Raw genomic sequence first — 15,157 nt, 5'->3', positions numbered from 1 at the left:
GTATAGTACTGACCAGACCCCTGAACATGGATATCAATTAGGAGGCCTCCGCATGCTAGGGGGCCCCTGGTAGTGGATTAGTGATGGGGAAAGTATTTCTGTGTGTGTTTATCTTATTGATTGTTGAATAAAGTTCTGTTTGGCCAATGAGGAAGCAAGTTAGATGGGACTTGGAGTCAATGTAGTAGAGAAGTGGTGATCCAGGGAGGAAGTGACATAGCAAGGAGACTCATATTTAGGCAAGGAGAAACAGGAAATGTCCCCCTCTTCCCCTCTGATCTTCCTCCAGTGATGCAATGTGATCCACCAGCAAGGAGGGACGCCAATAAGGCATCAGATAAGGTAAGTCTTATAAAATATATAGACTTATTATAATTAAGACTGAGCTAACAGATGAGAAATCCTAGTCACTGGCCAAGCAGCATTTGAACCTAATACAAGTTTCTATGTATTAATTTGGGCCCAAACTCGGTCTGGCGGCTGGCATAAAGCGCACACGTGGAGGTAGGGCTCGGGCAGTTCTGGAGGAAAGATTAGTATTTTTCCCTGGTGTAAGAAGGGACTTTGACAGCCCATTCCACATGAAGGGATGCACTTTTTGGCCTGGATACATGGGTGAGGGCCTAGGCCCAGCCCAGGATGATGTGGTGGACTTTGGGAAGCCCCAGTTGAGGGCCCTACCCTTTCCTGGGGAGAGGAGGGTGGACGGGGTGCGGAGTAGGTGGGGGAGAAGGGGGAGGGGTGAGGGAAGGGGAGGGAGAGAGAGAAGGGATTGACATGTGAAGCAAGCTTGTTCCTAATTTGAACTAATTAAAAAAAAAAAAAAAAAAAAAAAAAGAGTATTCTTCTCAGGTGCAGAAATCGACAACTAACCATGGTGCAACTAAGACAAAATATGAGGCCACTGGCAGTGGGTCTAAGAGCTAACTCTAATGCACAAACTGACTCCATTCTATATGGAGAAATACCTTGCTCAGCCTAGACACAGGGAAGTGGAGGGCAGAGAGGTGCCTTGTTCCTGCCTTAATGAGATGATAGGACAGACTTAATAGACTTTCTAGGGGAGGCCTTACCTTCTCTGAGAAGCAGATGGAAGGTGGAGGTGGGGTGGGGGGAGGAGAGAATGAATGGGGATCTCGGATTGTAATGTAAAAAATAAATTAATTTAAAAAAAAGGAAGAATCTCATGTGGGAAAAAAGCATGCTTCTAAAGAAGTCTTAGCATCTTTATGATTGTTACAACTAAATGCATTCAGAAGAAAACTTTTACTTATTCTTACCTGGAACCCACTTGATTTCCATTTCCATATCATTTTCTTTTCCTTTCTTTTCTTTTTCTTTAATAACATGCAAGAGCTGTCTATATTTTGCAATTTGTTCTTCATCATCCTTCTGATTTTTCTTTGTTTTCCCATCTTCTACACTGACTCCATCCTCACCTAAATAAAACAAAAATGAAATTAATCAATCTCATTTCATAGAATGAGACAACTGCCTTCCAGCTTTAGTGTTTAGGTCTCATGGTCTCTTCAGTATACAGCTAAAAAGTGTTGTCAAAGAAATTCTGCAATCCCAGAACACAAAATCAGACTTTAACTTGTGAATATGAAAACAAAGACTTCGGTCTTGTACTCAACAAAACTCAGAGACAATGAAGTTACTAATAGCACTGTGAGAGTACTACACAGTATTCCCTTTATGTAAACTGCAAGAGCACTAAGGTTGACATTTCAGCGTCCTCTTTGTCATTTGTCATCAGCACAGTGACTTTAAAAGGAGGCTGGATGCTGCTGGAGTGAATCTGACACATAGGATTAGCTTCTCAGGCCACACAAAAGAGGCAAAGGAAGTTGTTTAGAAGTACTCCTAAGACTATGAAGTCCTTTCCATTTGATTGTGAATAAGCACATTTACTCTTAAGAGTGTTGTTCATCAATCAATGACAAAGCAAAAAGACTAGGATCTAATTCAAATATTTTCACCGTGTAGAAAGACAATAGATATTTCTAAATTCTAGTGTTATAAAAATTAAAATGTGAAGAAATAGTATAAAACCCTTGGGCAACAAACATCAGAGAAAAGTTTGCCTTTCTACAGTTTCACTGTAAATTCTTCAAGTCAGTAACATAAATTAGAAATCTGGGTTTTAATGTAAAACACAGAAACTTATCAAATTCGTTAAACATCACCAGTGGAGAAAAGTTTGAAAACAATACATGATGGTTCCAGTCTTTATAACCTATGGTAATCAAAACTGTTATATAAGCATGGAGCTGTAAAACATCAGTGTTAACACCTTGTTTTTATATCTTTTAAAAAAGGTGACTTTAGAAAGAAAAAAAGTTGGTTAAGTAAATATTTAAAAAATTATTTTTCTCTCTAAATGAATAAAAATGGTTGTGGGCATTCTTTCCATCATTCTATCACACTTTTTATATTTTCACTCAAACAGCTGAAGCTCATTTTTTTCCTGTTTGTGCTTTGTGCCACAATAATAATGTTGGATGGAATTTTGTCATGTATCCCGTAATTCAATGGATAAAACATGAGGAACACATTAACAAAATGGCAATGTATTTCATTCTATTAAAAGCTTACTTCTAAAAACATAATTAGAAGCAAGCTCCTTCCAGGTTGAAATTTTAGTGGTAAGTCTCTGATGGCTTACTTTAAATTGATTTTTTCCAGTACTAAAATTGTACTTTCTGAAGCTCTAAAATGTAGGATAACTCATGGAGGTCTGTTTTCCTAATTCAAGGACAATATTTTATGAAAGCCTTAATAGTACATAAGATTTTTAAAAAATAAATTCAAACAGTGAGCCATTCTTATAAACAACTATCAGGAATGCTTAATATCCAAATATACTAGTCAGAGGCACTAAATTACAGATTAAGATGTGTTTGTAATCAATTATAATACTGAAGAAAAAGGAATGCTTTTGAAAAAACACAATTAGCATATTTCACTGAAAGCCATTAATCTTTAGTTTTTAAGAATTAAAATTTAAGTCCCTGATACAAGATACTATGTTAAATACTTTACATACATCACTTCAACCTATGAACCAGGTATTATTATACTTCCTGTTTCACAACAACACAAGAAAGGAATAGGATGCTAAGAAAACTTGACCTTTGTCTTCACTATGCGGATAAGTCCAGATCTGAAACTAGCAGAGTCTAAGTCTGTTTTTTGTTTTTTTCCTATTTTATAATACTGAAGTTGAACACAGGGTTTTATGAAGCTTGGCAAACACTCTACCATTGAGCTATATCCCCAATGAGTCCAAGATAGTAAGTATATTGGAAAATTAGCACTTATTTTCTGATAACATTAATGCTAACTTACCAAAATTAGGTGTTCTATTGGTAACAATATTGTTTCAAAATTTAAATGGGGGTGGGTGGGTGGAGAGATGGCTCAGGTAAGAGCACTGGCTGCTTTTCCACAGGACCTGGGCTCAATTCCCTGTGCCCACAAGGCAGCTTACAAACCATCCACCACTCAATTCCCAGGGGGAAATCTAACACCTTCTTCTGGCCTTTACGGGCACCAGGGGTATTCAAATAGCACAGTCATGCAGGCAATACACCCACATATATAAAATAAAATAATTCCAGGATGAGTGAGGTGGCTCAGAAAGGAAAGATGCCTACTGTCAAACCTGGTGACATGACTTTGATCCCCAGGATCCGCACTGAAGAAACAACTGACTCCTGCAAACTGTTCTCTGATTTACACACAAATACACACACACACACACACACACACACACACACACACACACACACACACACACACTAAAACAACAACAAAATTTAGTTCCATTTTCTATTTGAAAAACATGGACCCAGTGTTCCCCAATGGACATGGGATACTATTTTCCCCTGTATTTTAGAACTACAGTAAAGGAAAACTACTGAGATTCATTAGAAAAGCATATAATGTCCACATAGGCAAATAAACGTACCTTTTCCATACCTATGGTAGATGAAGACAAACTCATCCTTTTTATTTATGGAGGGAGGAGAGGTTATAAAAGGTCTGTGAAAAGGCTATGCTATGTACACTAAGAAATAAAACATTCAAATTCATGAGAAAGATTAACAAGCACCAGCCAATGAGACCTTAAAATATAGTCTTTCATATCCAGTAAGCACCACTGCAAATTACACATTCTTTATTAAGCTTTCATTACATTTATTTATTTTGTGCATGCATATGCCATGAAAACTTTGAAGAGTTGGTTCTCTCCTACTACTATGTGGGTGGGTTCTAGGATCAAGCTCTGACCATCAGGCTTGGCAACAAGAACCTTTATCCACTGAATCATCTCACCAGTCTGAAAACTATACATTTTCAAAGAATATGAAACACTTAAGAATTACATGATTGTATAAATATATAATGTATACAAATAAAAAGAAGCTATTAAACACGATTTTTTTCCCCCTTTCATTAATACTGCAAAATAGTATTTTATGGCAAACTTAAAGGGTAAAGCACTACTTTCAGGGACATAAAAACAAACAGCCCATTCAGAAACTAAGAAAGTCAAGGCTTAATAACTCTATGTTAAAACTAGAAATGTATTTATTATTTTACATACCACTAGGTTACAGAAATAATATATCATAAAAAAGGAAAACACCAAGAAAAATGTTAAACTATAAATAAAGATGTTCTTCTTCCTTAAAATACTCCTATCTATGTTTAACATTTCTGGTTTTTCATTTTCTGTCAGCACTGAACTCATGGTTTTTAATATTTGGTAATTCTATCAGGTAAGAGTAATGAAGATGTGAAGGCAGATCCTATTATTCAAAATCTGAAGGCCCACAGCTAGCTGTAACTCAGGTGAACCCCTTGAATCGCCAAAGCAAACAAACAAACAAACAAATGGGAAAATCTCAGGCCAATACTTTCTTGGGCTGAGGGGATAGCTCAGTTGATGGAGTGCCTATTATGCAAGTATAAAGGCCCAAGTTGAGACCCCAGCACTTATGTAACAGATGGGCAAGTCTCTAACCCAGCACTCAAGGAATGGAGAAAAATGGATTTGAAGTTCAAAGGTCAGCTAGCTTAGCCAATTAGTCAGCTCTATGTTCAGTGATTGAGGAAAAGACCCTGAGCTCAAACTAAACGAAGATAGTTAATGGTGACCTCTGGTCTCCACAGCACATGTGCCTAACCACATGCACACATATAACACACACACACACACACACACACACACACACACACACACACACACACACAGAGAGAGAGAGAGAGAGAGAGAGAGAGAGAGAGAGAGAGAGAAAGACTTATAAGACAGTATGTATCTATTCTTAGAACAAAGAAAATCTCCAGACAATCCCCATATATACCAATTAGAAGTCAATGGGGTGTTATTATCAGTGTGGATACAGGAAAGCCTTTGGGTCCAATTTTAAAATCCCTTGCAAGCAAAAGCAAACTTTTTTGGCATTTTGAGACAACCCAAGCAGGGCGGTGGTGGCACATGCCTTTAATCCCAGCTTGAGAGGCAGAGTTCAAGGTGAGTTCAAGGCCAGCCTGGTCTACAGAGTGAGTTCCAGGCCAGGCTCCAAAGCAGTACAGAGAATCCCTGTCTCGAAAAAAAAAACAAAAAACAACAACAAAAAAAGATAACAGGGCTGGAGAGATGGCTCAGAGGTTAAGAGCACTGATGGCTCTTCTAGAGGTCCTGAGTTCAATTCCCAGCAACCCATGATAGCTCACAACCATCTATAATGAGATCTGGTGCCCTCTTCTGGTCTGCAAGCATACATGCAGGCAAATAAATCAAAAAAAAAAAAAAAAAAAAAAAAAAAAAGACAACCCAAACATAAAGAGAATTTGACAATAGCTAGTTCTTAGTAAAAGGGTTTCTTAAAAATACTTAAAGCTGAAGGAAAGAGATTTAGAAAGAAAGAGCAATGGAAGCCAGGGAAATGCAAAACAAGGGCAGTATAAGACAGTGCTGCACAATAAAGGACAAAAGTTATTTAGGATTACTATAGTGGGGTTGGAGATGTATCTCAGTTAGTGCAGTCCTTGCCTAGCGTTTAGTCCCCAGCACTGCAAAAACTGGACGTGATGGCCTATGCCTCTAATGGAATCACCTTGGGAGGCAGAGTAGGCAGGTCTCTGTGATCTATGACTTCAAGGTAAGTGTAGTCTACACAGAGAGATTGTCTCAAAACTAGTTAAGGTGTGGGGGGCATAGCAGAATTTTATATATTTGCAAGTCTAACAGGCTAGGCATTTTTACTAAGCTAGGGTTTAAATAAATTTTGTGGCTACAGAAAATTAGCCTAACAAAGTATTTAGGATTTTTTTTTTAAATTATTTATTATAACTATTTGTGTGTCTGTGATGTGTGTGTGTGTGTGTGTGTGTGTGTGTGTGTGTGTGTGTGTGTGTGAGCGCACTCGCGTGCGCACACACTCACAAGTGCATGCATGCGTGCAGGTAGGTGCACATGACTATGCCAAAACATGCATGTGGTGGTCAGTTCTTCCATCATGGGTTCTGGGGATCAAAGTCAGGTCATCAGGTTTGTACAGCAAGTGCTTTCATCCAATGAGCATCTTGCTAATTCTTCAAACATGTATCTATGCAAATACATGCATATAATTCTATGCATATAAGTATGCTATACAGTCAGTTTGGGGGTCTTTTTAAGTTGTGTTCGAGAAATAGTTCCATTAACCACATAATAAAAGGATTAGCAAGTACCTTGTGGTGCTTCTTCCTCTTCCTCTTCATCCTCACTAGAGGAGGCTAAGTAGGCCTGGAAGTCCATGTCCAATAGTTCTTCCTTTTTAAACTTTCTGTTAAGTGTTGTGATTCTTTCATGATCAGTCTCATCCCAAGTGATCTCCACCTTGAACCAAAGAATGAAAATAAGACACACAAAAGCACAAAGGTAAACTCATACTTATTAAAGCACACTGTTAACTTTGATGTCTAATATTAAGTTAAAAGAGCATGCTAGGCACAGTGGCACACGCCTTTAATCCTAACACTTTGGAAGCAGGGGTAGATCTCTGTGAGTTTAAGGCTAGCCTGGTCTACATGAGAGTCCATGGCCAGCCAAAGCTACATAGAGAGATCCTGTCCCCCTCCCCCAAAAAAGGTTATAACGCACATAAAAAGTTCAGACTTGGACACGTTTAAAAAAATAAATGAATGGCATAATTAATAAATGGTAAATGGTATTCTATTTGGGAACAGAGAATCATGTGTCCATTTACCTTCCCCCTAATTCTCAACTACATGAATGACATTCCATTACTGAATATATTACTGAACAAACACTGTGGTGGAAACAAATGAAACACGCTAGAAAAAGTTAATACTATTATGAACCAGTGAGAACATAATTTTCTTCTAAAGAACTAAAATGACAGTAGAGTCACAGACTATATGAAATCTGTTAATAAAGCAACATAATCTCAACAGGTGCTATTTTCCTAAAAAGATTAAGAATCACCAATGACAATGGTTGCCATGATCATAAGCACAGCAAAGCTCTATAGCAAGTAAATTCATTGATAATATGACCAAGGGAGACTGGTTCCTTTCCTATATTCCAGTGGTTCTCAACCTTCCTAATGCTGTAACCCTTTAATATAGTTCCTCATGCTATGATAACCACTCAATCATAAAATTATTTTCACTGCTACTTCATAACTGTAATTTTGCTAGGGCTATGAATTGTAATGCAAATATCTGTGTTTTCTGATGGTCTTAGGTAAACTGGTGAAAGCTGTTTAACTCTAAAGGTGTCTCGGCCTACAGGTTGAGAATGACTGCTTTATTTAGTACCCTGTAAAAGGTTTTTATATTTATAGCACAATGAGTTCAAGTCCTTGTTTTTTCTGTCCAGTCCAATTTCTTCATATTAGGACAAACTAGGCACTAATTAACCAATAAATCCTTAAAATATTCTTGTCACTCTTAGTTTTAGCCAGTCTCAGGACTCAGTTACCCCCACTCTGATAATTAAGTCTGTGTTGATAATGACCAAATGGTTGCTGTAAGGAGAACAGATATTGGTGATACAGATCAGGATGCAGAATCTCCAGACCAGCCTGCTAAACATGCTGCCTATTATAAGTGCTTAAGTGTTGAAAATAAAATGATGTGGCTGCATCTTTTAGAATTCACTTACTCTGGTGTCTTACTATACTCTGTAGCTAACCAATAATGGAATACTCTACCACAGCAAGGAGGAAGCAGGTATCTCTCTGACACCAGCTTTCTTGGAATAGACAATAGTCTATTATACAGTGAGTATTGGTGCAGGCAGAGACTTAGGGCAAGAGAGAAGCCATTTAACTATGTAGCAAACAATTGTGACATAGAAATTTGACTTCTTGTTATTAATATGAAAACTAGCAATGTTGAATTATTCTTGTTCTGCAGTTTACAAAACTTCTAAAATCACATCTGCAGAAAAATGTGCTTCTATTTCAAATGGTCAATAATTTTGTGTAGCTGTCATTTGAGGTAAAGCTATATTCTTCCTATTCCCTAGGATCTTAATAACTGACACACTGCCTATTAAAAGAATCTTAAGATAAATCCTATGGCTTCCACGTGTGCAAGACAAATGTCCTACATTGAAATGCACTCTCAGGTCCAAAGAATGTAGTTGAAAGTATATAGGTAAAATAATAGAGGAAAAACAACAACAACAACCACAAAAACACAAAAACCAAAAACACAAAACATTAGAAGACTGACTCAGCTTTAAAGACAAAAGGATACTCCAAAAAATATGTTCAAACAGTATATATATGTACAAACACTCAGAATACTATCTAATTGAAAAGTTGCTAAAAGTAAGAGTCCGGCTATACATTTAATTTTTCTTTTCTTTTTTTTTTTAAATACAGGGTCTCATGTGTCCCAGGCTGAATCTTGAGCTCCTGGTATCCCTGCTCAACTTCCCAAGTGCTGGGATTACAGTCACATGCTACCATGCTTGACCCATCTACACATTTTTAAGAGTTAAGAAATACCGTTGATGTTCCCATTGCAGCAGATGTGAAATACTTTGGCTTATATGCTGTTAGATCAACTTCTGAGGCCACATCCTTGGGCTCATCATCAAAAGTAGTATCATCTGGTATAAACCTAAGAAAAAAGAAAAAAACTCACTCAAACAAAAATGCAGTGACTGCCAGAGTTTAGATTTTCTATTAGTTATAGTTTATACACTCTATAAAAGTTTCTATACAACACAAATGTAAAAATTTCTAAAAGGCTAGAAACAACCTTAGCACATCTCTGACATTTGTAAACTATAAATCTGAAATTTCATTAAATTTGAGAGAATCTTATATAGAGAGACCCTGGATTAGGACTAGTTAAATAAACTAGCTTCCAAAGACCCAGATGCAATAACATACTCACTTTACAGTCCAAAAACCAAGGAGAATTAATACTGAATAAGTAGTCTCAATACAGAGTACCTAATCACTAAAAATAAAGAAAAGTTTAAGGCTGATTAAGAATAATCTCAGGCAAAAATTTCATTTCACAAATAACTAGTCTTTACATGTTAATCAGCCATGGTGACTGACAATTTTTAGGCATCTGGCTCAGGAATGCAGGATGAAAAGTAGAAGCAAATAATCTATGATTATTATAATCAGGTTTTTATAATTTACACAGGAGATTATTTCCACATACATATAAAATGCATCTACTATATACCATATCAAGAATTATTGGGAGGGGTGGTGGAGAGATGAACTAGCACCTACATGGTGGCTCACAACCATCTCCAACTCCAATTCTAGGGGATCTCATGCACATGAAGTAAAAATAAATCTTAAAAAGGTTTTTTGAAAGAATTATTATTTCAAGGACATAAGTAATGAAATGGTTCATAAATTACTTTTTCTTCAATTATTATTAGCTTTTCTTATTCATTTATCTAGAATGCGAGAGTACTGCTTATTCAAATATTTTACTGCATATGATCTTGCTATATTGTAAGATTCAACAGTTAAAACATGAACTGGATTACCTTAGATCTATGAAAGAACAACTGCTTTCAAATTCCAGGCCATCACAATCTTCATAAATCTTACTTGCTGTTTCAGGAGAATCACAATCCACTACTGCATAATAGTATTTCAATCGTTTGAACTGATAGTCTCTTAGCTTCTCTCTAGAGGCCCTAATGGGAAAAAACTAAGTTGAACATATGTATATAAGAACATAGAAACCTCTCCATTAAAAGGTTAGAAAACAACTTTTCCAAGAATTAGTTTTCTCTTTCTACCATGTGGATTCTAGGGACTGAATTTGGGTCCCTAGGTTGTCAGACTAGTTGATAAGTACTTTACCCATTGAGCAATCTTGCTAGCCAGTATCTGAACTTTATAAGCTTAATTTCACTTAACTATACTCTGTTCCTTGAGGGTCTTCCTCTGCCATTTTTGATATCATCAAGTTAGGCACCAATTTTATTATGTGTACATGCAGCTCCACCTAGTGGTTTACAACTACTTAAATTGTTTTCTATAATGTAAAACCACTTTTTATTCCTTTATTTTTCTATTTAATACTTAAAAATATAATATGAAGGTAAAACAAAGCTAATTCACAGCAATGAAGATAAATACAAACTGTATTTTTTTCTAATACTGCAATCATTATTTCCAAGTATTCACACAAAATGCTGGCATAATGGGCCACCAACTATAATCAGTTATCAAGCCGTCTGAATTCTAGGCGTTAGTGTAAGTGCAAACCTCAGACCTACTAGAGTAACAGAATTCCGAGTGAAGTACATAACTTTACTAGGGTAGTTTTATATTCTAGAGTGACTCAGTACCAGTCTTTTTCTGGGGCATCCTCAGGAATACTCAGTAACTCTACTGGTCCTTGAACTTGTTCTTCCTTCATCCTTTCCTTTCCAAACTCCGAAGGATATATCTGAACACAAAAAAATAAGACCGATACAATTCATACATTTTTTTTATATACTTATGGAGACCTGTCAAAACTAAGACATCAAGAGTCATGACTTGGCTGGAACAACTCATTTCAAACTCACTGTAGGAAAGCAAAACTCATTTCTAACTGCATGAATATAAAGCATACTGAAGAATTTCCTTGAAGTAATTTTGGTCAGAGTATAATAGATGGGGACAAGAACAAAAACAAAGTATCATGAGCAACTTGCATTCCATCTCTAGAACCCATTTCTGAAGGAAATAACCTACTTTTGAAAAAGGTCCTCTAACTTCCATATACACATGCATGCGTACACACAAAACTAAAATATAAAGCAAAAAATAATTATTGGCTTCCCCCACTTTAATAATTGTTACATAAGTTTTGTACTCAAATGTACTGAACATTTTCCAGATTAATAAAAGTTTTTTTTTGAAGAGGAAGATTAAGTCAGTTTAATTAGAAACAAAGTCAGTTTAAGTTAAAACACCTAGAAATATTTACTTTAAATGAAATTAATTCTCACCTTTACAGAAAATACAACTCCTCCTTTGGGCTTAAATGAATTGAACAGAGCCAGCAAATCTTTTGCCTTTAATCTATCCCAGTCCATGTTGCAAACTGCTAGTCGATGTGTAATCTGAGAAAGTTAAAAGTATTATTGATTATTATAGAATCTGTATTATTCTTTCTTTTTGAGATAGGGTCTCACTATGTAGTCTAGTACTGTCCTAGAACTCACTATACAGTCCAGGCTGGCCCTGAACTCACAGAGATCCACCTGCTTCTGTCTCCGAAATGCTGGGATCTGTATCATTTTCAATACTTGAAAAAAGAGATAATGCAGTATAGTCTTTCCCCAGTTCTGAAATCATCTGTTATTTAACTGATTTAACATGCAGAGAGAGTTTCATGTGGGGTAAACAACAGTAAAATCAGAGGAGATAAGTGCTATACTCTATATTGGTTTTTGGAATTCTTGAACCAGGGTTCAACCACAAACTGATGTTTTAACTAAAGCTAGTTTAGCACCAGTGCAGAGCATTTCTTACAGCACAATAAGAACATAAATACAGACTCCTTGCAAAAGCAGGTATAAAGCTTTTATGTATTTTAAATGATTTATGTAGAAATTCTTGCTGAGCGTGACGACACATAGCTGAAATCCCAGCACTCCAGAGGACGTAGAAGGGCCACAGCAAGCTCAAGGCCAGCCAAGTATTCATAGAAAGGTGCTGTCTGAAAAGGCTTTTTAACAAAGATCAACATAAATTCATGATAAAATTCCCAAAGAAACTAGGAATAGGAGGAACAGTTCTCAATATAATAAAGTCTGTATATGACAAATGCATATCCAGCATTATACTAAACAGGGAAAAAGTAAAAGCATTTCCTCTAAAATCAGGAAGGAGATAATGGTGTCTACTGATTCAAAATAGTACTTAAGCCAGAGGTTCTCAACCTGTGGGTCACAACCTCTTTGGCAACCCTCTATTTCCAAAAATATTTACATTGTGATTCATAACAGTAGCAAAATTAAGTTATGAAGTAGCAGCAAGAATAATTTTACAGTAGTTGGGGGTCACCATAACATGAGGAACTGAATTAAAGTGTCACAGCATTAGGAAGGTTGAGAACCACCGACTTAAGGGCTACTTACAGAAAAGGAAGAAGTTAACATTCCCATTTTCAACAAGGTCATGTACAAGATCACATTCCAGGCTCTACTTGTAAACTCTTGGACCTTCCACCACATCTCCTAGAATGTTCTCCAAGATTTGGAGTATGTGAGTGTATGTGTGTGTATATATATATATATATATATATATATATATATATTATATATATATATATATATATATATATATGGTCTCACTATGTAGCTCTAGCCGTCCTGGAACTCACTATGTAGACCAGGCTGGCCTCAAACGCAGAGATTCACTTGCCTCTGCCTCCCAAGCGCTGGGATTAAATTGTGTGCCATTACACCTGGCTCCACATTGTTTTTTTAAAGACAGGGTCTCTCAGCAAATCTGGAGCTCATTGGTAGGTTTGACTGGCTGGCAATGAGCCTTTAGAATGCTACTATTTTTATGTCACTGACACTCAGGTCCTTATGTTTGTATAGCAAGCACTGTAAGGATGGAACCATCTCTCCTTCCTGCTAAATCCAGATTTAAGTTTGTGTGTATATACATCATGAAACTAGAAAGGGTCCATGATAGTGGAGGGAGAGATCTTAAGAGAGTTAGTGAAGAGAGTGAAGGAATTTATACATGTTATATTAAAGCAGAAGGGGGAATTATTTGGGGTAAGGAAAGGGATAAGTAAGAGCAGGGCAGGAAGAGTGAAGAGGGCAGGCTGGAAGGAAGATGAGCAGAAACAAAGTATACTGGCATAAGTGTATGAAAATACATCAAGTACATTACTTTGCATGCTATGTTTAAAATTAATTAAAATCAGCATTTTACAAAAGAAACACTGCCTCAAACAACAACAACAAAAGAGATAAAAGGAAGGAAAAGAACTTCTATCCCATTTCATCTGCTTGGACACATATCTAATCTATATACATAAGTTCTATTTCAAGATGTTCATTCTTTCTAGTGTTGGGATTGAACTTGTACATGCTAGGTAAGTGGTGTACCACTGAGTTTATCTCCAGTCCTTAAGACACTTTAACCTTAATCATCATTAATACTGCCAGGGTCTGGTGATGTGGCTCACTGGTAGATTTCTTACTTGGCAGATAGGAGGCCCTGGGTTCAATCAACAACAAGCAAGCCCCACAAACATTTTACCAGTAAAGCTTTTCTCATTTAGTTTATTTTTAATGATTTCTTTTGTTTAGCTTTCCTTTCCTGAGACAGGTTTTACTGAGCAGGTTTATAATCCAAGATAGCTTAGAACTCACTATGCATTCTAGACTGACCTTAAACTTACAGCATTTTCCTGCTTCCTAAGTGATGCTACTATAGGTGTGTGCCACCTGCTTTAGTTAGTCTACACATGCTAGCCAATAATTCCATCACTGAATTAGTTGTCCAGTCCCTTCCTATTTAATAATATCAACCCATAAAAGCTAATTGTCCTGTTATTCATAAATAATTTACCTCATCAGCCCGAGGAGCATCTTTATCTAATTCTCTCCAAGCATGTTCAAAACCAGGTTCTTCTGGAAATAAATCTGTGAAATCATCTTCATCTTCAGAACTAGTTTCTACATTTCCTTTACCCCTTGCAAGATCAGGACCACTGTCACTTTCATCATCATCCTCACTATCTTCATCTTCCTCTTCTTCATTGTCTTCATTCTCATCATCATCAGCTGAAGTTCTATCATCACTTGTGACTTCATCTTCAGATTCCTCATCACTTCCTAGTTCACTACCACTGTCTGAATCTTCCTCCAGGGCATCTTTGTCAAGCATTTCACCATCATCGGCTCTTGCCATTATAACTGGAAGCACCATAGCATATTGGGGGAGGGATAAAGAAGATACACATACTGAATTAAGTTAAATCCAAATTATTTATATTAAATACAGTATAAATATAACTCTTACAAAACAGAGAAAAGGAACATAAGTTCAGTAAAATTTATGCTAACACAAGTTATTTAAGTGAAATCATAACATTTATAAGATGATGTAAGTGTGTTTATATACTCATTTAGTATTTGTGGTGTTTAATATATAACCACTGGCAAAAAAAAAAGTTATTAATTTCCAGTTGAATGAATAAGTGACAGGAAAGCTGATGAAGGAGATTTGTTCCAAACAGTAGGAAAATCATCTGTAAAAGAACTGTTAATTACAGCTGGGGAACCTGCACAGGACTAAACTAGACCTCTGAATGTGGGTGACAGTTATATAACTTGATCTGTTGGGGGAGGGGACTGGCAGTGGCACAAGGAGCTATCCCAGGGGCATGAACTGGCTTTTTTGGAGCCCATTCCCTATGGTGGCATACCTTGCTCAGCCTTGATAAAGGGGCAAGGTGCTTGGTTATACATAACCAACAAAAGAAGTTGCATTATGAATAAGATCTCCAAATAGAAATAGTAACTAACAATTTTTCTGTTAACTCTGACATTTTATAACTGTTAACTACATACCAAGATGTTTTTTGTTTAAATAGTATTTCACTTTTCTTTCAAAACTCTGAAAGAGCT

General features: G+C 36.5%; 1 protein-coding gene across 2 annotated transcripts in view; it reads right to left on the bottom strand.

The window, feature by feature from the left end:
- The window catches only part of Esf1 (ESF1 nucleolar pre-rRNA processing protein homolog), a 56,430-nt gene that overhangs the window by 36,759 nt on the left and 4,514 nt on the right, over positions 1–15,157 (bottom strand). For both annotated transcript variants that reach the window (XM_027421657.2, XM_027421658.2), the window contains exons 3-9: positions 14,097–14,443; positions 11,510–11,623; positions 10,862–10,962; positions 10,049–10,201; positions 9,036–9,150; positions 6,745–6,892; positions 1,281–1,439 (exon numbers count right to left, since the gene is read on the bottom strand). In XM_027421657.2, the coding sequence (XP_027277458.1) occupies positions 1,281–1,439; positions 6,745–6,892; positions 9,036–9,150; positions 10,049–10,201; positions 10,862–10,962; positions 11,510–11,623; positions 14,097–14,443 (1,137 nt within the window). The remainder of the gene's footprint in view (positions 1–1,280; positions 1,440–6,744; positions 6,893–9,035; positions 9,151–10,048; positions 10,202–10,861; positions 10,963–11,509; positions 11,624–14,096; positions 14,444–15,157) is intronic.

Source organism: Cricetulus griseus, chromosome 6, assembly GCF_003668045.3.
Source record: "Cricetulus griseus strain 17A/GY chromosome 6, alternate assembly CriGri-PICRH-1.0, whole genome shotgun sequence".
NCBI lineage: Eukaryota > Metazoa > Chordata > Mammalia > Rodentia > Cricetidae > Cricetulus > Cricetulus griseus.
This window is presented reverse-complemented; position numbering and strand designations above follow the sequence as displayed.